Here is a 19,395-nt window from a genome sequence, read left to right as displayed (position 1 = left end):
GAGTAGTCTTGGGTGGAAGCTTTTCCCAGTTCAATCATACCCTGGAAGTCTCATCTGACAATATGAGCACAAATTAGAGCAAAGGATACCTCTAGAAAATGAGGGGCAGTTCTTCTGGCACAGTACAGAATCTGTGAATGTAGAAAGGCTATGAGTTTTCTCCGTGTTGAAGCAGGATAAGCACAATTACAGATTTAGTAGAGTATTTAATAATGATTTTAACTGTTAATTGTTGAAATGTATTCTTAAAAGATAATTTTGCTCCAACAGGAATTTGTGCGCCTGACAGTCTCTGACATGATGACAACATATATCACAATTCTAATCGGTGATTTTTTGAGAGCTGTCTTTGTTAGGTTTTTCAATTACTGTTGGTGCTGGGACTTAGAGTATGGATTTGTAAGTATCTGATTTTAAATGTCTTTGCTATACATTGCTTCACACTTAGGTAACTAAGCTCATTTTTCTTTCAATGATACAGAGTAAACTTTTGGTTAGATACAGCAACTTCAAAATCCCTGAACTACATGGTGTTAGTTTTTCTTGCATTTTGCTTATGTCTTAATATTTGTCTTCTTCTTTGGCAACTTTAGGAATTTTAAAATCTATTTTATTTTCTAAGAGCAAATTTTATTTTGTTTGTAAGAACACATATTTTTCACACATTTACTATATTAGCATTTCATAGAATATAATCTCATTGATTGGGTAGGGTCTTATAGCACATAGTTCTTGTGCAGAAAAATATGAAAGGTACTATTCTAGATGTATATTTGTATTTGTATTTGTATTTGTATTTGTATTTGTATTTGTATTTGCATTTCTATTTCCATTTCTATTTCTATTTCCATTTCTATTATTTCTATTTCTATTATTTTTATTTTTTTATATTTCTATTTTTCATTAGAATTAGTTGAGCTGATGTAAAGTTAGTAAGACACATAACATAAGCAGGTATAGAACTCTTCACTTGGGAGCTGAGACTTCCAGTCTCGCACTGACCTGATCCAGGTTAAATTTGCCAGCTACTCATGTTTTCAGGGGTCTGATGTTGCTCATCATCTTTTAAGTAGTAGTCATGGTGTTGTCAAAGCTTGTGAAGCTCCTGAAGCCTCTTTTGTGCTTATTGAGATGTACAGAAAACAGCTACAAAATTTAAGACTATAAAGGGTACCTCTGCATAGGCAGTCATTGTAGCTGTTACTTTCACCTTCTTTTAGCAACATTTTGTCTTCATACATGTAAAAATTTCTTGCATTGTTAAGAACTGCATCTTGGGAAATCACAGTTTTCCAGAGGAAGTGAAAATTTTTGTGTTTTCTGTTAAAAAACTCTTGTTTCTGGTACAGCAATCTCATTCTTACTTGCTGACTCCCATGAAATATCAGCATTATTTCTAGGCTTTACATTCTGCCTCAAACAGGACTAGTGTAGGGATTGAGACAAATACTACCCTAGTCAGGTTGTGGTCAAACAGGAATTGATGTCAAATTGCAATATCAAAAATGGAGGAGTTTGAATATAACATGAACAGAAAAACTGGCAACAACACACCTGCTTGTAAGGGATCCTGAAGCCATTTTATAATTGACATTTATATTTGACAACAATGCCATAGGAATGTCTGTAATGGTCTGGTCCATTGTGGTCCTCAGGTCCAATAAGCTGCCTGAAACAACAGCTGGAAATGGAACTTGAAACTAGAAATCACTGAATTTCTGGAAATAGCTCCTCTGAAAACCTTCCTTAGGAAGTAGCTATACATATGTCTCTGTGGTTAGTGGCCATGGACATATATTCATTACTTTTCAGCCTTTTGCTACAAAAAAAAAATGTTTTTACAATCAAAATGTCCTTTGGTGAAGAATTCCAGAGATTGACTTGCATGTTGTGTGGGAAGACCTTCTTTTTATTTGTTTAAAAATTTGATTTAAAATTATTTTCTGTAAATGTTAGTACCCATGCTACAAAAAACAGTCATATGTTTTCTGATTCTGTATGATCTTATTAATATCTCCATGTTGCTTTTGATATTTTATCCTATACAGATCTCTTTAGTCAATTGCTTTTTGAGTGTTGTATTAGTAATCCATTTAATTTTTCCCCTTATGAAAGCAGATTCATAAATACATGTAACATAAAGATACCAATTCAATGTAAATATATATATATATGTATGTATTGAACAAAATTATACAGAAAGAGAGCAGGAGCTTCAAATATTCCAATAGCACAGCACAGTACAAGTCAAAATTGTGTCTTTAATTGAAGACTTCAGTTGAGTGAAGACTTTGTCTTGTTTCAACCATTAGGGAATTGTTATTTTTGCATCTTATGCCCCTCTTACCCCCTATCAGTTATTAATATAATTACTACCTGGAAGATATGTATTATTGATAGTCTTTTTTTCCATCATTATGGTGAATCAAGCAAGACATCAACTACAGTGCATCAATATATAAATAATATTTATATATGTATAAATAATATATTTGAAACAGACATTCAGGTATAAAAAAAAGTTTAAAGCCACCAATTTCTTAGCAGAAAGCTTTGATCTGGTGCACATGAACACAAATTAACATGTGTTGTCTTTAAATTGTTGCTTAAATTCAATGTATTCAATGTTTACCACTGGAAATGTTCATAAATACGGTATTAATAATCAAGGTGAAAGAAAAGATGGGTAAGTGATTAATGATTTGAAAAATCAGAACAAAAGGTCAAATTATTTGTTCAGAAATAAAGGAATAAACAATTTTGGTGGTATTTATTTGTCTAGACTGGAAATAAAAATATCTGATACAGGGCTTTTTTCAGCAAACAAAGAGATAATGAGACTCCATGGAGCTCTTAAAGTTCTGAATCTTAAAGGAAAAATTAGAATCAAGCACTCAAATTAGAAATAAGATATTCATATTAAACAAAGAAAATGATTAACAACCTCTATCAATGTTAAAAGAAAGACTTCAAAAGCACAATAACTGAAATATGAAAAAAAAAAAGAAAAATAATATTAGAGTTCAATTGGGTATTACATCAGTTAAATCACATTCATCATATTAAATTTAATTGCTGGTGCTGTACTGGAGGACACAATATTTTGACAACCAGTAGCCTCTGCAATGAAACTTTCTGAATTGTTGCTTTAAAATTTACCCAGAATGATTTTTAATTCTCCATTAGCACTTGACTCTGAACGAATGTCAGGAAGATTTCCAGTAAAATGCTGCAAACTTTATTAAAGACTACCTTGTGGCCTTGAATTATATTCTTTATTTCAAGATTCACTGATAAGATGCAACAGGAGGCCTGGCAACATGATGCCAGTGTTCTGCTACTGTTCAAAGTGAGAGTTTCCATCTGCTCTGACTAATATTAAAACCTTTGTGCAAACCTAATGAAAACACACCATATAATTTCTTTCAGCCATCATATTCTGAGTTTGATATAAGTGGAAATGTGCTGGGACTGATCTTTAACCAAGGCATGATCTGGTAGGTGTGGCACAGCATGTTATATCTGCAGGGTGGTGGGATTTATCTGTAGCTGTGAAGGATTTTTCTGAAATCCTGATCATGTCCCGTTTCTTTAATTTGATGGGAGCATATGTGGTATACCAAACTCTGGTATACTGCAATCAGTTGGAAGAGTTCCAAACTAGTTATGGGCTCAGATTATTGGACCATATACATCATGATTTTGCACTGAGTTGGTAAAGCTAACCAGTAAAAGTTTGCATAGATTAAGGTTATGCTTTTGTTCACTGACTGCTTGCTGTAGAGCTTTGCTTTGAAATTTAGCCTTTCAGCATACTTTGCCATTTTCCCATATTCTTGTGCAAAAAGGCCTTAAAACATATGTATTTATACTTATCTGTGCAGTCACATGAATGTGAAAACAAAGATACTGCTGTAGCATTAATCCTTAGATGTAGAGGAGAAAAGGTGTAGGCTTTCATTCTATTTTTGGACTTCGCATGACTGGTAAAAAACACCAGAAAGTAGAATCCTCATGCAAGATGTCATGTCTTCCTCAGGAACTGCTCTCTGCAAACACTGTTGACCTCTCAGTTCTTGCTAAGTTTTTGCATTTAATATGACTTGGCTGATCAAGTTTTTGTGTTGTAAAAGCCATCACTTCTGCAAAGCCCTTTGTCTTTTCATTTAAGATACCTGAAAAGAGGAAAGGGAATATATTAGTGTAATAAAGCCTGTCATTTTTCTGTACTCAGAAGGTCTTTCCAACCCTAATGTAAATATATTTCCTGTGTCTAAATAGAATGTCTGAAGCACTCGGGAAAAGCAGCATAGCTTGATCACCTTGTCACCTGGTCACAAGGGCAAGGATTAAGGAAGAAGGTTCCTTATCTCTTGTATTCTTTACAATCTGGCCATGAAAATGAATTTAACTACTATTCAGTCAGCATGAGACAAGAAACAAGGTGTGATCAAAATAAAAAATGTGCCGACTATTTTGGTATCATTATAACCATGTAAACATACATAAGAAAAAATTGTATTTAACAGAATCAGTAAAATTGTTGGCATGAAGCACTAAATTACCCCGGCAACAGCAGTTAAAATAAATATCAATTAAGCTAAAATATCCTTCCTAAAAAAGTGCTGGAATACAAATAAAAAATAAATTATGAATGAAATTATTTTGTTTATACCTAGCTATAGGAATTTGTAATACCTAGTTTTATGGCTATCCTTTTTTTACACAATGGAAGCAAGATGCTACCTGGAAAAATTAAGAGTGGATAACATTTTACCAAGTCATCATTTAATTTGCAGAGAAAGAGGACTTTGAAACAAAATGTTTGTACAGATAATTCTCTTTGTACACCTTCAACCTTTTTTAAAAAAGAGCAAAGACCAGTTACAAAACCCCATAAAGCTGACTATATAAATTTCTGAGTGCACAGTGTACAAAACACATTGTCAGAGGGAATGCATGGCATACTTGGGAAGACAGAAGTCCTATAACACAGTGGTTGTTTTATTTATTTCGTGCCTTCTAGGATGGGATCTTTTTATGCTCCATGTCTGCCAGCAATCAACGTGTTCCGCCTCCACACATCAATGTACCTGCAGTGCTGGGCAGTGATGTGCTGCAATGTCCCCCAAGAACGGGTCTTCAAGGCTTCCAGATCCAATAACTTCTACATGGCCATGCTGCTTTTCATCCTCTTTCTCTCCACACTGCCTGCTGTGTACACCATTGTCTCCATCCCACCATCTTTTGACTGCGGTCCTTTCAGGTTCTTTGCATTTTAACTCAATTTTTTTGTAATTGTTGTAATGAACGGCTTCCTCATATCACAGTGAGTGATACAGTAATGAAAATAATGCCTCTATAATAAGCTCTAGCACTTGATATGCTGAGTGTTTAATTGTGTTGGATTTCTCATTGTGTATAATTCCTGAAGCTGGAATCCTGGAAAACTGACTAATTCTTTAGAAAGTTTTATCTGAGGTGTAGAATAGAAAACATTTTCTTTTTGTCAATTTCAGTGTAAAAAATCTATCATTACTGCCGCACTGAAGAAAAATTATTTTAAAGGAGTAGACCAGTGACTTGTTGTGCTTGAAAAAGATGACTTTTAGGAAATGTTTGTACACCCTGTAGGAAGGGCAGATCAGAATGCATGAGGGTGTGGTAAATGTGTTGTGTTTGTCTCTGGATGTTGTGACTCTCTCCAGCTCACAGAACTTCATGTGTCTGTACTATTTACCACTGTGAAATTGAATTTGTTTCTGAAGTCTTCAAGGCCTCCACAGTTATTAATCTTTTCTAAACACCTAGGCCTGTCCTGCAAACACATCTTACATTCAAGGTAGTTTAGACTCTGCTAAATTTTCTCCTTCTATGCAAAGTACCTGGAGACTCTAGGATTATTTTCATCATTTTTACCTGCCAGATAACAGGAGATATAAGTACAATGAGTTGTATCATATGACAACAGACAAGATAAAAAATTAAAACATTTTAAAAGTTGTTAGCTTTTGTTTTTGAACAAAATATTAACAAAACCAGAGTAGGAGAACAGTAAAAGAGACATTCTGGTTGCAATGAAAGGTTTAAATAATACATTACTGTTGTGAGTAAAATGACATCTGTAGGATTCCCCAGTGCACTTTGTAAAGGAGCAGGTCTCACCACATTAAATTTGTCAAAAGGCAAAATGACAGAGATTGTCATTGCAATAATCACAGCTACCTAGAAGTGAGAATCACATGACATGACAAAAATTCTGATGAGACAGAAAATTGTTTTAATTTAGAGAAGAATTTATAACAAAACAAGAGATACAAATTAGGATTTTTTTTTTTAAATCCTAGCAAAACTATATTGAGGGAAATATTTGAGGTCAGATCTGAGTAGCAGCAGTTATTGAATTGGGTATGAACTAAATGGTGAGTTTACTCTTCAAAACGAGAATGATAATGCTTCCCACTTTTTCTCTGTCATGTGCAGAGATACATTGCTCTTCATCAAAAAGTGAAACATTCAATGCACTTGAGACTGATGAAGGTTGGTTCAGCTTCAGCATAGGTAATGCTATAGTTGAACAGCTGTATTATTTAGTGAATAAATACTGGTAGAACATTCTGCTACATTTAAAAAACAAAACATTTTCCTGTTGGTAACTCAGTGTCCCATCCCTTTTGAAATGTGTGAATCTTTTGAGGTTTAGTTTTGGTTTGTTTGTTTGTTTTTTAATTTTAAATTAAATTTAAAATAATTTAAAATAATTTTATTTTAAAATAAATTTGTTAAAGCAACCAATGTAATTCAAGAGAGACATGCCAGGAGTAGGGAAGACAGGGCAGAATTAGCAATATTGCAATTGAAAAAGCTTTGTGTGTGCTGGAGAGCATGAGGAGAGCAGAGGATGGAATTTCTCATCTGCTTTGAGTGGGTAGGGCAAGTAGAGAAAAAGAATAGGTCTACCTGCAAAATGTTTATATTATTTGAAAGGGTGTAAATGTTGAGAATGAGTTAAGAAAAAGACCCATTTGTAATAAATTCTTTACCAGAACTGAAAAGCAGTGTCAAGAAACTTCAGTGACTGGACAATTATGTGGCAATTTGGTGACAATCCCTGCAACTAAGTACTCATTAGAATTGAGACACAGATATCTATTTTGCCAATCTCGTCCAGGTTAAAAATGACAAACTTCTGTGTTCTGAGGCACAGAAAAAGGTAAAATAAACAGAAAGGGATTTTTAGAACATTTATTGATACACTTCTGAAGGAAATAATCTTTGGAGAAAATAACTTTCTAAGCTGGAACAATTGCATATGAAGCTAACTACATGGCTGCAACAACAACAAAAATAACCTGAAACACAGCCACTGAATTGTGTTGCATTGGTACACACCAAAGAGACAGAAGAATTGCGCTGAACAAAAAACACTTTCAAGCAGACCACTTTTTGCTTGTCAAACATAAAATCAGGATTTGAATTTTCCCCCATGTCTTCATAGAGCACAAATAAAGCTTCATTCATTGGTTGATGGTATGGAGTTCACAACTCATACACAGATTCACTGAGGAATAATTTGGGTGGTAACCTGGAAAAACCTATTAGCATACAATAGGAATTTTGGTGTTTATTTTCCCCCTTAGAATACAAAAATACTATAATAATATAATATAATATTTATATGTGATATGTATTGTCAACTTTTCTGTTTAACAGTGGGAAGACAAGAATGTTTGAAGTCATATCAGAAACTCTGGAGCATGACTTTCCTTCCTGGTTTGGGAAGGTATTTGGTTATGCCTCTAACCCTGGACTTATCCTACCTTTTATACTGCTGATGGTGTACGTATAGAACATTAACTCACTCCTTGCTGTATCTAAGGTCTGCTAAGTTTCTTTCACTTTGAATCATCACTGCCTGAATATCTAAGAAATGCAGTGCTGATTGTCTAGTGATGAGTGCTTGAACAATTCATTCTTTTCTTTGTGCATACATAATGTGCATTTGCAGAAAGGTTGATATCTCTTTTTTGTTCAGTAGCTTTTTTTTGGGTTTAGTTATACTTTTAAAAAATGTTGCTTCTGCCACAAAAGATATAAAGCTATTAAAATGGAAAAGGCCCATAGGGAATCTGTAATGCTCTGACACTGATCAGCTTGTCCAGTATGCAGAACAGCACATCATAAATTCTTAGCAAGTTTAATAGGAACACGAACATCATGGAACAGAGTTATTCTCAGTAACTTCCAGTGAATCTGGCCTTCAGTGCCTTTCATTGATAAAGACTGTACTCTATATTATTGGGGTGTAAGACAGGGTTTTGGAGCCTCAATGAAATATGGCTAGGAGGGGCTTTTGTGATTGACTCAGTAACTGGTAAAGAAAAATGACCCTGGAATATTTGCTCTTAGAAATTGTACTGAGTCCTGGTTTATCAAGGCATTTTAACCTGCTTCATAGAGTTATTGTGTCAGGTAATTTAGCATACTGCCAAACTAAATGTTAATTCTATACCAAGATAAGATGGGATTTATCTTTGCATTGCAGAACTGCAAGTAAATGTAGAGAAGATTACAGAACACAATAGAAATTACAAAAGGATTTCATATGAGTAATATGAAATATTGAGATGAAATTTTGCCAAGGTTCACTTAATGGCATATTCTATTTTAAACCTTAGTTATAAAGGGTAAGGACACTGAAAATAAATAGAAGGAAAAAAAGGAAGAGTGAAAATACAAAGAAAAAACACGCAAAGCAAAGGAAAGAGCATATGCTGATTAATTATTTACTGCTTATGTCAATTAAAGACTCCATAGTTGATCTTTTCTTATTAAATCAGGATAGTGAAAACAACTAATTTCATGGAGTTGTCACAATAGTAACTGCATACACTAAAAAATTAAAATGTTCTTATGTTTTTTTCTTAATAGCAGAAGGAAATAATATTTTTTTAAAAAGGACTATTATTTTGGTTCTTTTCTTGACAGTATTTCAGATTGCTTACTATATTTGTTCTGAACTTTTCATAAATATGATTTACTCATTTTTAAGGTATGTCATGCAAGTTAACTTTTGTAATTTATTTTATAGAAGTCACTTCACAGTGTAACACTATTTAATGAAACCTCTTTCTTATATAGTATAAGATTGAATGTAGAATATTAATAGATAGAATAATTTCTTTCATTTCCCCCCTCACACCCCAAAATAAAAGTGCCTTTTTAACAATGTAAGGAAGCACATGGTTCATTGTCAAAATATTAATACTGGTTAAGTACAATAAATGAGAAAAACATACAGGCCTTGTGTTATTGCAGCTGTAATGGTTACTAAAGGAATTTTCTGAGTATTTCCATTTAAATAATTGTCTAACAAGAAATTATTATTTTTTAAATTTAGCCTGAGCATTTATTATCTCAACGCAACATCCAAATCTTACAAGGAAGCTAACTTGGAACTTAAAAAGAAGTTACAAAGTGTAAGAATACAGAACTACTGATTTTTTGCATTTTGCTAAATATTAGAGAAACTGTTTGGGTCACTGAAAGATGTCTTGTCTCTCCCTATCATTAGCAAGCAGAAGAAAATAAAAGAAGAAATAAACAAAAGGCACAAAAATCAAATGAGCAAGAGGAAAATCCATTTGAGACAGAACCACCACCAGCAAAGCCTAAAGGAGACAAGCAAGATGAATCCACTCCAAACAAAGGTAAGAATTGCTTTGAAGGTCTCATGATGAGGAACTCATGTATGTGTGATCCTAGTCTTCCTCACTGCCTTGATTGCTTCCTCTGCTATAATCTCCTGAAACCCTTCACAATACTGAATTACAGGTATTAGCCTAATCTCTTTCTCTGGCTTGTTTAGGAAATATTGAAACACTACTCCATGCCTGGCAGCACCAGGCATGTAAAGTAAATGCTTAACTATAATGAACTGAAAGTCATAATCATGCTAGAAGAAAGCTATTAAAGCTTGGTCTAAGTGTTAGTGATCCTTATCTATCACACAGCAGTTACAGTCTAAATCCACTACCCTTCTGCTGCATTCTGTTGACCCAGAACTACGTAGGAAAGTACTTGTCATCTCTGCCAGGTTAACATGGAGAAGGTGTAGTGAGAACGCAGGAAGCAACTCTTACAAGAGGGCCTGGCTGGGGCAGGTGGGTGTCAGTCTGTCCCGAGGGATTTTGATGGCTGTTTCCTTTCCCTCATCATGCATGCATGCTTTACAGCCACTAAACTGCCTCAAGCCTAGGAGGGAAACCCAGATGAGAGATGACTGACCTTGGAAGAGCCATGTGTAATTACTGCCTTCGTCACCACTGATAGATGATATCAAAGTGCTCCTTGAGAAATTGCCTCCATGGGAGTCTTGCAGAAAACAGTGGGTGGAAAACACATCTCAGAGGTCATGAAAGTGCCTTACCCCAGTTTGGGCAGGGGAGTCCCAGACTTTCTACTGCACTCTAGAATAGTCAGGCAGCTGCTGGATTTCCCTGCCCGGGAGCTTCAGACTTGCATGACCATTTGCTAATTCTGTCCTCCAAACACATTCCAGACAGCAAGAAAGGACAAGATGGTGACGGATCAAAGAAGACAGGCCAGCCACAAGAAGCCAACTCCTCTCAGACAGTCCAGCATCCTGGCCCTGTCCTGAATGGCCACTGTCCTCCACAGAGCCGAGGAGGAAACCTTCCTCCACCATCCATAGCTGTGACAAGGCCACCGGGGCCCAGGAGGCCCGGGGTACCAGGCTATCCACCTGGAAATCCATACCTCCCAGGGATGCAGCCAGGAATGCCAAGGGGCCCTCCCATGTACAGATAAGCTGCCTTAAGTGCAGTGTAATATGACACTGAAGGACAGAAGCATGGTCCTAAACCCAAACACACTCCTGTAAGAGAAGAACCTCAATATGTTTGGTGTGAATCTTCATGTGCATAGAAGTAATGCATGTCCTTCTGTTTATTGCAGGGTGGGAGCTTCAGAAGAAAATATGTCATATGTCTTCTTGCATTTGAAGGCATTGTGAAAATATGTTGTCTGTACCAATAAATTGCTAAAATTACAGATTTTTATTGGGGATACTTGTTAGAAGAGTAGAAAACAATTTGTATTCAGTTGACTTTTCTTAAAAGCTTGAAATTTTGTCCCTAATGTATTTTCCTTTTACTTAGAAGAACATTTTACTGAAAGCACAGCTGTGTATAATGTTTATGAGAATTAACCCTGTTTATGTCTTGTCCTCTGCAGGTCAAATATACTTAGCCAAAGATTTCAGATTGTACATGGGGAAATTAGGACCAAAACTAGGGAAAACTGTAGGACTCCATCTAAAGTCTCTGTAGTTAAAAAGGAAAAAGAAAAACATTAACTTCCCTGTAACTATGAAGAAAATTGGACTACTACTACACTACCACTTTCAGGTAGTAATAGTTTTATCACATTCTTAAAAACTAGAAATAAATTTCAAAAATCAGAGTAGTAAAGGAATTGTCTCCTGTGCAGGAAAACATATTTGGGGAATGGAAGTAAGACAGTTATTGATGCATTTCTCCTAAATGCCCTAGTGGTATAGAGGCACTTAACATTGCATAAGAGTTATTAGAACTTCTAATACATTATTAGAAGGTTTTAGATTAGTATGAAAAGATGAAAGATATTTGGCCTTAATAATAATTCCAGGTAGGAATAATCTCCCTGTGTGTCTGGGGAACAGCTGAACGTAGTGATCTACACTTCAAAGGTCTGACCATTTTATTCTGCTTAGCATGAAAATTTAAAGAAAGGAGCTAGTATATGACATCAAAACATTTTACTTTCTTTTGAGATATAGCATTGGAGTTGCAGTGCATAGTCATAGAAAGTTATGAATCACATCTGTTGGAGTGTTAGTAAAATAATAATGAAAATAATATTACACATTTTGAGGCTTGTTTGGGTCACTGACTTTTTGTTGAAATGTTTTGTGCACTTTTACATAATAGTCTCTGCTCATAATATCACACTTTTGTAAATTTTCAGAATCATTGGTGATTTAGTTTGGAAATTGCAAAAGGAGAGAAAATTTTCAATACTTCTGGTTGATTTTCCACTTTTATCCATTCTTACATGTGTACATTGGTATAATACATAACTAATGATATGTTCAGTAAATAATGTTCACCACTTACCATTTGATTCCTTTGTCTGTGTCCTTGCCAGTGGAGGGCTTTTAATATTTCACATTCTTAATCCATTGTGAAGAATTTAATAAAAAAAAAAATAGATCAAGAACATCTCTTTCATCTCTTTCTTGGAAATACGTAAGAAAAACCATCCATTTTGTAATTTGCTGTCAATAACAGCAATAACCAGTTGTCTCAAAACATTGTATCAGTTATATTGTAACAGTTAAATTGGAAGTATTGAATTTCCACAATTCTTAGAGCCAATAGTTTTCAATCAGTAAGAATTTTACCCATCAAAATGATAATTTTAAAATATTGAACTTTTGGACTACAAAATGGTACACATAGTTATCTCAAGTGATTGATCCAGAAGCTAAAAACAATTCTCATGCAATGAGCTGTCTTAAAGAGAGAGATGTGGCTAACAGAAGATTGGGACAATTAGGTTGCATTACGTTTAGGGAATGAGTCTTGGATTTTTAAAAGTAAATCAATACACATAATTTTTTAAGACCGGGAAAAATTAGTAGAAGAAAGATAAAAAGTGATATGTAATAATAATTATAGGAAGCAAAATCTTCTAAAATAATTTCAGAAATTCTCAAAGTATGAAGGCCAGTTGTTGAGCAAAACACCAATAACCTCAGGAAAGAAGATATCAATCTAAACCATAACTTTTATAAAGTAACAATTTGATCCTTACAGAATGAAAAAATGTAGCAAAATTTCAATGTAATTAATGTGGTATTAATTTCTTGCTAGATGAAAGTAAATGTGATATTTTAAAACTTTTTTATTAAATCACCTAATAAGTGCTCTGCAGATGAAGCCATGGGTGCAGATATTTTGGATAAAAGATAATTTTAGAAAGTCCACAAGTTGCACTCAGTTGTTTAAAGGAACCATATTTAAAACACTGAGGACATTTTCCCCAAAAGCTGCTAAGCCTGGTAAGCTGGTTGTTATGATCTGATTAGTGAGAGATGTGTCTGCTTGAATTAAAGTCCAAATGAGGCCATGTGTTAAAATAAATAATATCACAGGGTCACAGAATCACAGAATAAGCTAAGAATATGGATTTTATTTAACACTAAATGTGAGGTAGAGACATAAAAATTAATAGAAGAGAAGTGGTGGGGGTGGAGATGGGGAGAGAGAGAGAAAGAGAGATCAAGCTGAAGATAGCCACCCCCCATGGATCCAGGGGCATCCCACCAGCTCTTCCTCAGCCTGGGCTTCTCAGTGGTTGGGATCCAAGATCTGTTCTTCTGGGGATACTACCTTCATACATTCCAAGTTTTGGGTATCCGTGGTGTAGCAACAGATGCTGCTCTCATGACTTGGTGTGGTATGTGTATGAGCAGTTGCTTCCTTTCCCACAGTTTGCCACACTGGGAATTTTTGTCCAGATATGTTAGCCATAATATGATAACCAGATCTCACTTCCTGGAGATTAGATTCTAGGAAATTAGGCCTGGAATTAATACCTTCCTGTCATGATTTTTTATCTCAAGTTCCTGCTGTGGTGTTCTATCTTATGGCACATTCTAAGCTTATGTGGCCTTGACAGTGTTTTGAGACATGCAGCTGTGTTTTTAAAGTCCTTAGCATCTAAATAACTAGGACTGAAAGACTCTAAAATCTCTTACACAATTTGAAATTAATGTTCTTGTTGCCAGTGTATTGCACCATTCTGGCACCTTCTGGTATCTCTGATGACCACACACAACAGTAACGCTGAAGGACCACAAATCAGCTATGTTCCAGCTGCAACCAGATTAAAAATAGAGATTTTTTTTTTTTGACAAGCAATTTCTTACTATCGTTATTGGCCTCAGTCCTCCCAGGTATAGGCAGACTTACAGATCTATCTGTGCTACTGCTGCTCTTGTGTGTCTCATGCAGATGGGCTTTCTCAGCTTGTAAACTGTGCTCTCTAATATTATCTGCCAGAATAAGCTCCTTAGCACTAGGTGTTTCCTATCCTTAAATGAACTTTGCTGCACAGCGGAAAGCAAATATTGCATTGTTTCCAGAAATAAAGAGAAGTGGCATAACATGTATTGGAACGAGATACTCCGGGTCATAGTGACAATTTACTATAAAAAACAGCTTTCAGAGAATTTTAGTGCCCACCATCTGCCTGTATATGATGCTGCTTTCATCACTGGGCAAGATGAGGAGTAAATCAATCAATCTATCTATCTATCTATCTATCTGTCTGTCTGTCTGTCTGTCTATCTATCTATCTATCTATCTATCTATTGCTGATGTCCTAAGTTCCAAACCATGCTATGTGTTAAAATCTAGTCTCCTCTTCTGTTTCAGTATTGTCTCCCAGGGGCAATGAAAAACCTGTTTTTAAGGCACATTGCCCAGGAAGTTCCCTGTGGCCTCGAATCACAAGAAAAGCCTTCCAAACCATATTAAAGTGGTAATACAGTGAGTGTTTTTCAATGAAAGCTTTCAGGTGCACAAAATATAGTTGTATGTGCATGCGCAGTACTGGATTTCCACACTTTTAATGAGTTTAATTAATTAGTGTATCTAGCTGGTACATCCAATAGAAGACTGGCTGTCCTGGTAATCCACCCTTGGACCTGCCCTACTGGAAAGACTCCAAGGGGTTCCTCACTCCATATTTTGTTATGTGTCTTAAATGCTGGTGCAAAACTGAGTGTCCTAGTTAAAACCTCTTTTCTTGATAGTAAGACTAATCAGAATTTCAAGAATGTGGCATAAATATCTGAGAAAGGGTAACCTACTATTCTAAAGTGTAAATAAGTGTTAAAAAACATACAGCTATACTAAAAAATATACAAAGCTACAAATATATAAAAGTATATATATAAAAAGTATAAAGTCTTTAGGCATCATCCCCTCTACCGCAGCCATCTCCTCCACATTAGGATGCTAAAGACACTAGGAATCCTGGTCAATAACCTGTAGGCTCCTATCTTCTAAACATTGACTCAAATAAAGGAGGACTTAAATCTCTGGGCCATCTCCTGCAGATTGGTTCAGCAGAAATACAAATATATTATCGTCAGGATGGAGATTCCTCTAACCTTGGCATGGTCTCTGGTTTGGTTTTCCTTTGAACCAGGCTTTTAGTAACACTTCCATGGAAGGCTGCAGAAGGAGTATTGAAGAGCAGACAAATACTGATGAGAAGAGGGTAGCAACTTTATTTCCCTTTTCTATGCAGCATTGTGGTGGTAGCTGTAGTTCCACTTCCTTGGTGACAGGCCAGTCCATCTATGTCCTTTGTCCCAGTCTGACACAGCAGAAGCAGGATCTGTGTTTTTCCTGAGCTGCCACCTATGTGCTTGCTTGAGGGGCTTGTCACCCTTTTCCAGACCAGTGGCTGCTGCTCCTTTATGCCCCACATTTGGGACAAGAAAAGGCGCGACATGTATGCATATCCTCTCAGTTTCATGGGACATATCCATGCTCCATCTGTGAAACTGGCAGTGTCTGTGTATTAGGCAAGCATATTACACTAGAGGCACTGTGTGGGGATGGTCATGCCATGGCTGAGGCAGAGGAGAGGCTCTGTGTTTAACCAGTGTTGTTGAAAGTGCAGGCAAACCAGGCAGTCTTTTTCTGACTGTAGGACTCTTTTTCTTTTACACATGGCTCCATAATTTCATTCCTGTTCTGATGTACAGATGAGAGAAGTCCCAGCACTCTTCCTTTTGCTCTTAATTAAGTCAGGAGCTAAAACAGTATTTGCTTAATGTTTATCTCATTGTCCTACACTCAGTTCCACATCAAATTTTGCAGAATACCACTAGAATGTCACTAGTTATATGTATGGTTATTTAGGCCTTTACCTGAGTGAACCCAGGTTGGCTATGTTTACTTTTAAAATTATATGATATCCCTGAAGAGTTTCTAACACTTTCTAAAAGGCACTCATTAACTCTTTGAAAACCTACCTTTACCTTGTCTCTTTATTTGAAGGTGCCTCTCACCACAATTAAATTTGATTGGTAAAGTACTTCTGTATTTTTATATTCCAGAGTGTTTGAAGTAGGAAATAGCTTATGTCAGCAGTTAATCAGTTCTAACTGATGAAAGACAAATATGTCACATTTTTTTAGTCAGTATATGAACTTGATGAAATTATTCCTCAATTCTTCCTTGTCTTTCTCTCTCTCCTGAAATCTTATTCTTTGCCTTCCTTCCTTGCTAACTGTGGAGACATTAATTTTAGTTTAGCTTCTACCCTATTCACTCTGTCACTTAAAAAATAGAAATTAGGAGATCATAATCCAGCATTTACATTCATTGACTGCAGAAGGATGCCTGGTGTCCTCACTTTATTAATTGATGAATATAAGTTTAATTTGACTTATTAAAAAAAACCCCAAAACTTATTACCTCTGTCTAGCAACTTCTTTATTTCCAACATTTTATATTGTGAAATTTACTGACTGCATCATGTCCCGAACTACATATGAACATTTTGAAGTAGCTTGGACTTTTTATCTGTTTGTGAGGCTCCCACTGCCAAGCTGCTCCAAATCTAACTGGGAGCTACTAAGTGAGCCTCTAGGTGTGTGAGCACATAACCATTAGTTTCACACTAATATGGGCCATCAGATATGTATTAATCTATTACCTGCATGCATAATAAGAGATGGTTTTAAAGCTCATAGTGAAATAAAAAGTGTTTTTTTCTCTTTCTATTCCACTTGCGTCATTAAAAAAAAAAAAAAATTACCTGTGCCTTGGTCTTCTCTCCGGTAGAGGTCAGGACAACATAAGATAATTCCCACCATCTGTGTGAGTAATGAGTCTTAGGAAAGAATAAATCCTTCCTAGCTGATCCTGTAAAAGTCGACAGAATTAAGACTGCTAATAGTTTCAGATTAACTGGGAATTTGTGGAAGTGCCAGAAGTCTGCTGATATGTTTCAACTAATGCCAGTGGTACATGTTTGCTGTTCTGTGGCTGTCTAAAAGAAGTAAAAAAATTAATAGGCCATCTGAAATAGAGCGTGGGAAATTTCAGGGGGAAAAAACCCTTTCCAACTTTAATGTGTATTTTAGAGATAATAACTGGCACTGTAACTGCTTGGGAATCGGTACTTTGATTTCTGCTTTTTAATCAACATTGCTGAATTATGTAATCTGACCTATAGGTACTTTTCAGACCAAAATAGTTAGTCTACTCCCTTACTACAAGTATATGACAAAATGTGATACTGTTCAAAAAGCCAGTTTTAAACATCATTTACAAATATACAGAAAAGGCAAACTCCAAACTCACCAAAGGAAATTTTCATTTCAGAATCTTTTATCTGGTAAAAAACCCCCATTTTCCTCTGTTTTGCGTGTCTTGTTTAAAATAACTGCCTATTAATTCAGTACTGATTTTTGTTTTCCTGGATAAATACATAGATGAGTAGTAATATTCAGATAGATAAGTCTTATTGAGAATAATTTGGGAAACATGTTTGCACAGCAAATATGTTCAGATAAACTGTAAACCATAGCTCCTTCAATAGAAGTAGCAAACAGCTCTGCAAAGAATTCACATCATGGTGAATTGGTAACAGCTGAAATACCACAGGAATGAGAGATTACATGGAAAGATATGATTAAAAACAATTCACAGCCTTTGTAAGTTGTGACAGAATAGGGCAGAGGAGTTGTCCTGCCTTACACAAACTGTCCATAGAGGCACATACAACACTGCTTTAAAAAAGCTGAGACATCTCTTTCAGGAGGTACATGAAGGCACATAGCCCTTCATTTTCCACACCGTGAGTGAACAAGTTCAAGAGTACTTCAGATTTCACAATTCCATTCTCCAACACAAAGCAAATATGAAAATGCAGAAAGGATTCTCTTCTCAACACAATCTAAGGCAGAACAGTCAGGTGCCATGCACAACAATGGTATATCCAATTCCTGTTTTGTTTTTCAATTGACTACAACCAATAAATGCACATCAGGAAAAAATACTCCCTCCAGGCCAATTCTGCACCAGAACAAATCCATGTAACCTAGGCTCTATCTGCCACTATGCAGTGTGGAGTAAATTTTTTTGTCTTTTATGAGTCAAAAGAAAACTAAAATAGTATGGGAATCTTGCAGCAAGAAATCAGGGAAACAAATTCCAGGAAAGTGTGAGTATAAAACTCAGTGTTGTCATAGAATCACAGGATCACAGAATCAAATGAGTGGTTCAGGTTGGAAGGGGCCACAGAGGGTCATCTGGTCCAATGTCCCTGCTCAAGAAGGGTCATTCCAGAGCATAAGGCACAGAATAAAGTCCAGATGGTTCTTAAATAGCCTTTTTCCAGTGAGGGAAACTCCACAGTTTCTCTGGACAATCTGTTCCAGCACATAGTCACCCATGCACTCAAGAAGTTTTTCCTATTCAGATGGAACTTCCTGTGCATCAGTTGGTGCCCGTTGTCTCTCGTCCTGTTGCTCAGCACCACCAAGCAGAGCCTGGCTCATCCTCCTGGCACCCTCCCTTCAGGTCCTTCCAGACATTGATGAGATCCCCTCTCAGTTCTCTCTTCTTGAGGCTGAACAGGCCCAGCTCGCTCAGCCTTTCCTCATAAGAGAGATGCTCGGGTCCTTAATCATCTCTGTAGCCCTCCCCTGGAGCCATTCCAGGATCTCCATGTCCCTGCAGTGCTGAGGAGCCCAGAGGTGGACACAGCACTCCAGATGTGCCTCCCCAGGGCCGAGCAGAGGGGCAGGATCAGCTCCTTCGAGTGCTGGCAGTGCTCTTCTTGATGCACCCCAGGACACCATTGGTCCTCTTGGCCACCAGGGCACACTGCTGGCTCATGGACAGCTTGTTGTCCACCAGGATCCCCAGGTCCTTCTCCACAGAGCTGCTCTCCAGCAGCTCAGCCCCCAGCCTGTGCTGGCGCATGCAGGCGTTCCTCACCAGGTGCAGGACCCTGCATTTTCCCTTGCTGAATGTCAGCAGGTTCCTCTCTGCCCATCTCTCCTGCCTGTTGAGACCCTCTGAAGGGCTGCACAGCACTTGGGTGTTGGCCACTCTTCCCAGCTCTCAGCCATCAGTGAACATGCTGAGGAGGCATCTGCCCCTTCACTGAAGACAGTGATGTTGGGCCCAATATTGGACTTTGACTGGTACCTATAATCACAGGCCTCCAATTCCTCCCTGTGCCACTGACACCCAGCCTTTTACATCTGCCATTCAGCCAGTTCTCCATCCATGTAATTTT

At 36.6% G+C, this 19,395-nt stretch overlaps 1 protein-coding gene across 1 annotated transcript in view; it reads left to right on the top strand.

The window, feature by feature from the left end:
• The window catches only part of TMC1 (transmembrane channel like 1), a 64,795-nt gene extending 53,965 nt beyond the window's left edge, over window positions 1-10,830 (top strand). The window contains exons 14-20 of the mRNA XM_062513436.1: window positions 271-399; window positions 3,430-3,497; window positions 5,027-5,266; window positions 7,714-7,839; window positions 9,401-9,479; window positions 9,575-9,710; window positions 10,562-10,830. Of these exons, the coding sequence (XP_062369420.1) occupies window positions 271-399; window positions 3,430-3,497; window positions 5,027-5,266; window positions 7,714-7,839; window positions 9,401-9,479; window positions 9,575-9,710; window positions 10,562-10,830 (1,047 nt within the window). The remainder of the gene's footprint in view (window positions 1-270; window positions 400-3,429; window positions 3,498-5,026; window positions 5,267-7,713; window positions 7,840-9,400; window positions 9,480-9,574; window positions 9,711-10,561) is intronic.
• The last annotated feature ends 8,565 nt before the right edge of the window (window positions 10,831-19,395 follow it).

This window comes from Cinclus cinclus, chromosome Z, assembly GCF_963662255.1.
Source record: "Cinclus cinclus chromosome Z, bCinCin1.1, whole genome shotgun sequence".
Classification (NCBI taxonomy): Eukaryota; Metazoa; Chordata; class Aves; order Passeriformes; family Cinclidae; genus Cinclus; species Cinclus cinclus.
The sequence above is the reverse complement of the archived record's forward strand: the minus strand, read 5'-3'. Positions and strand labels throughout refer to the sequence as shown.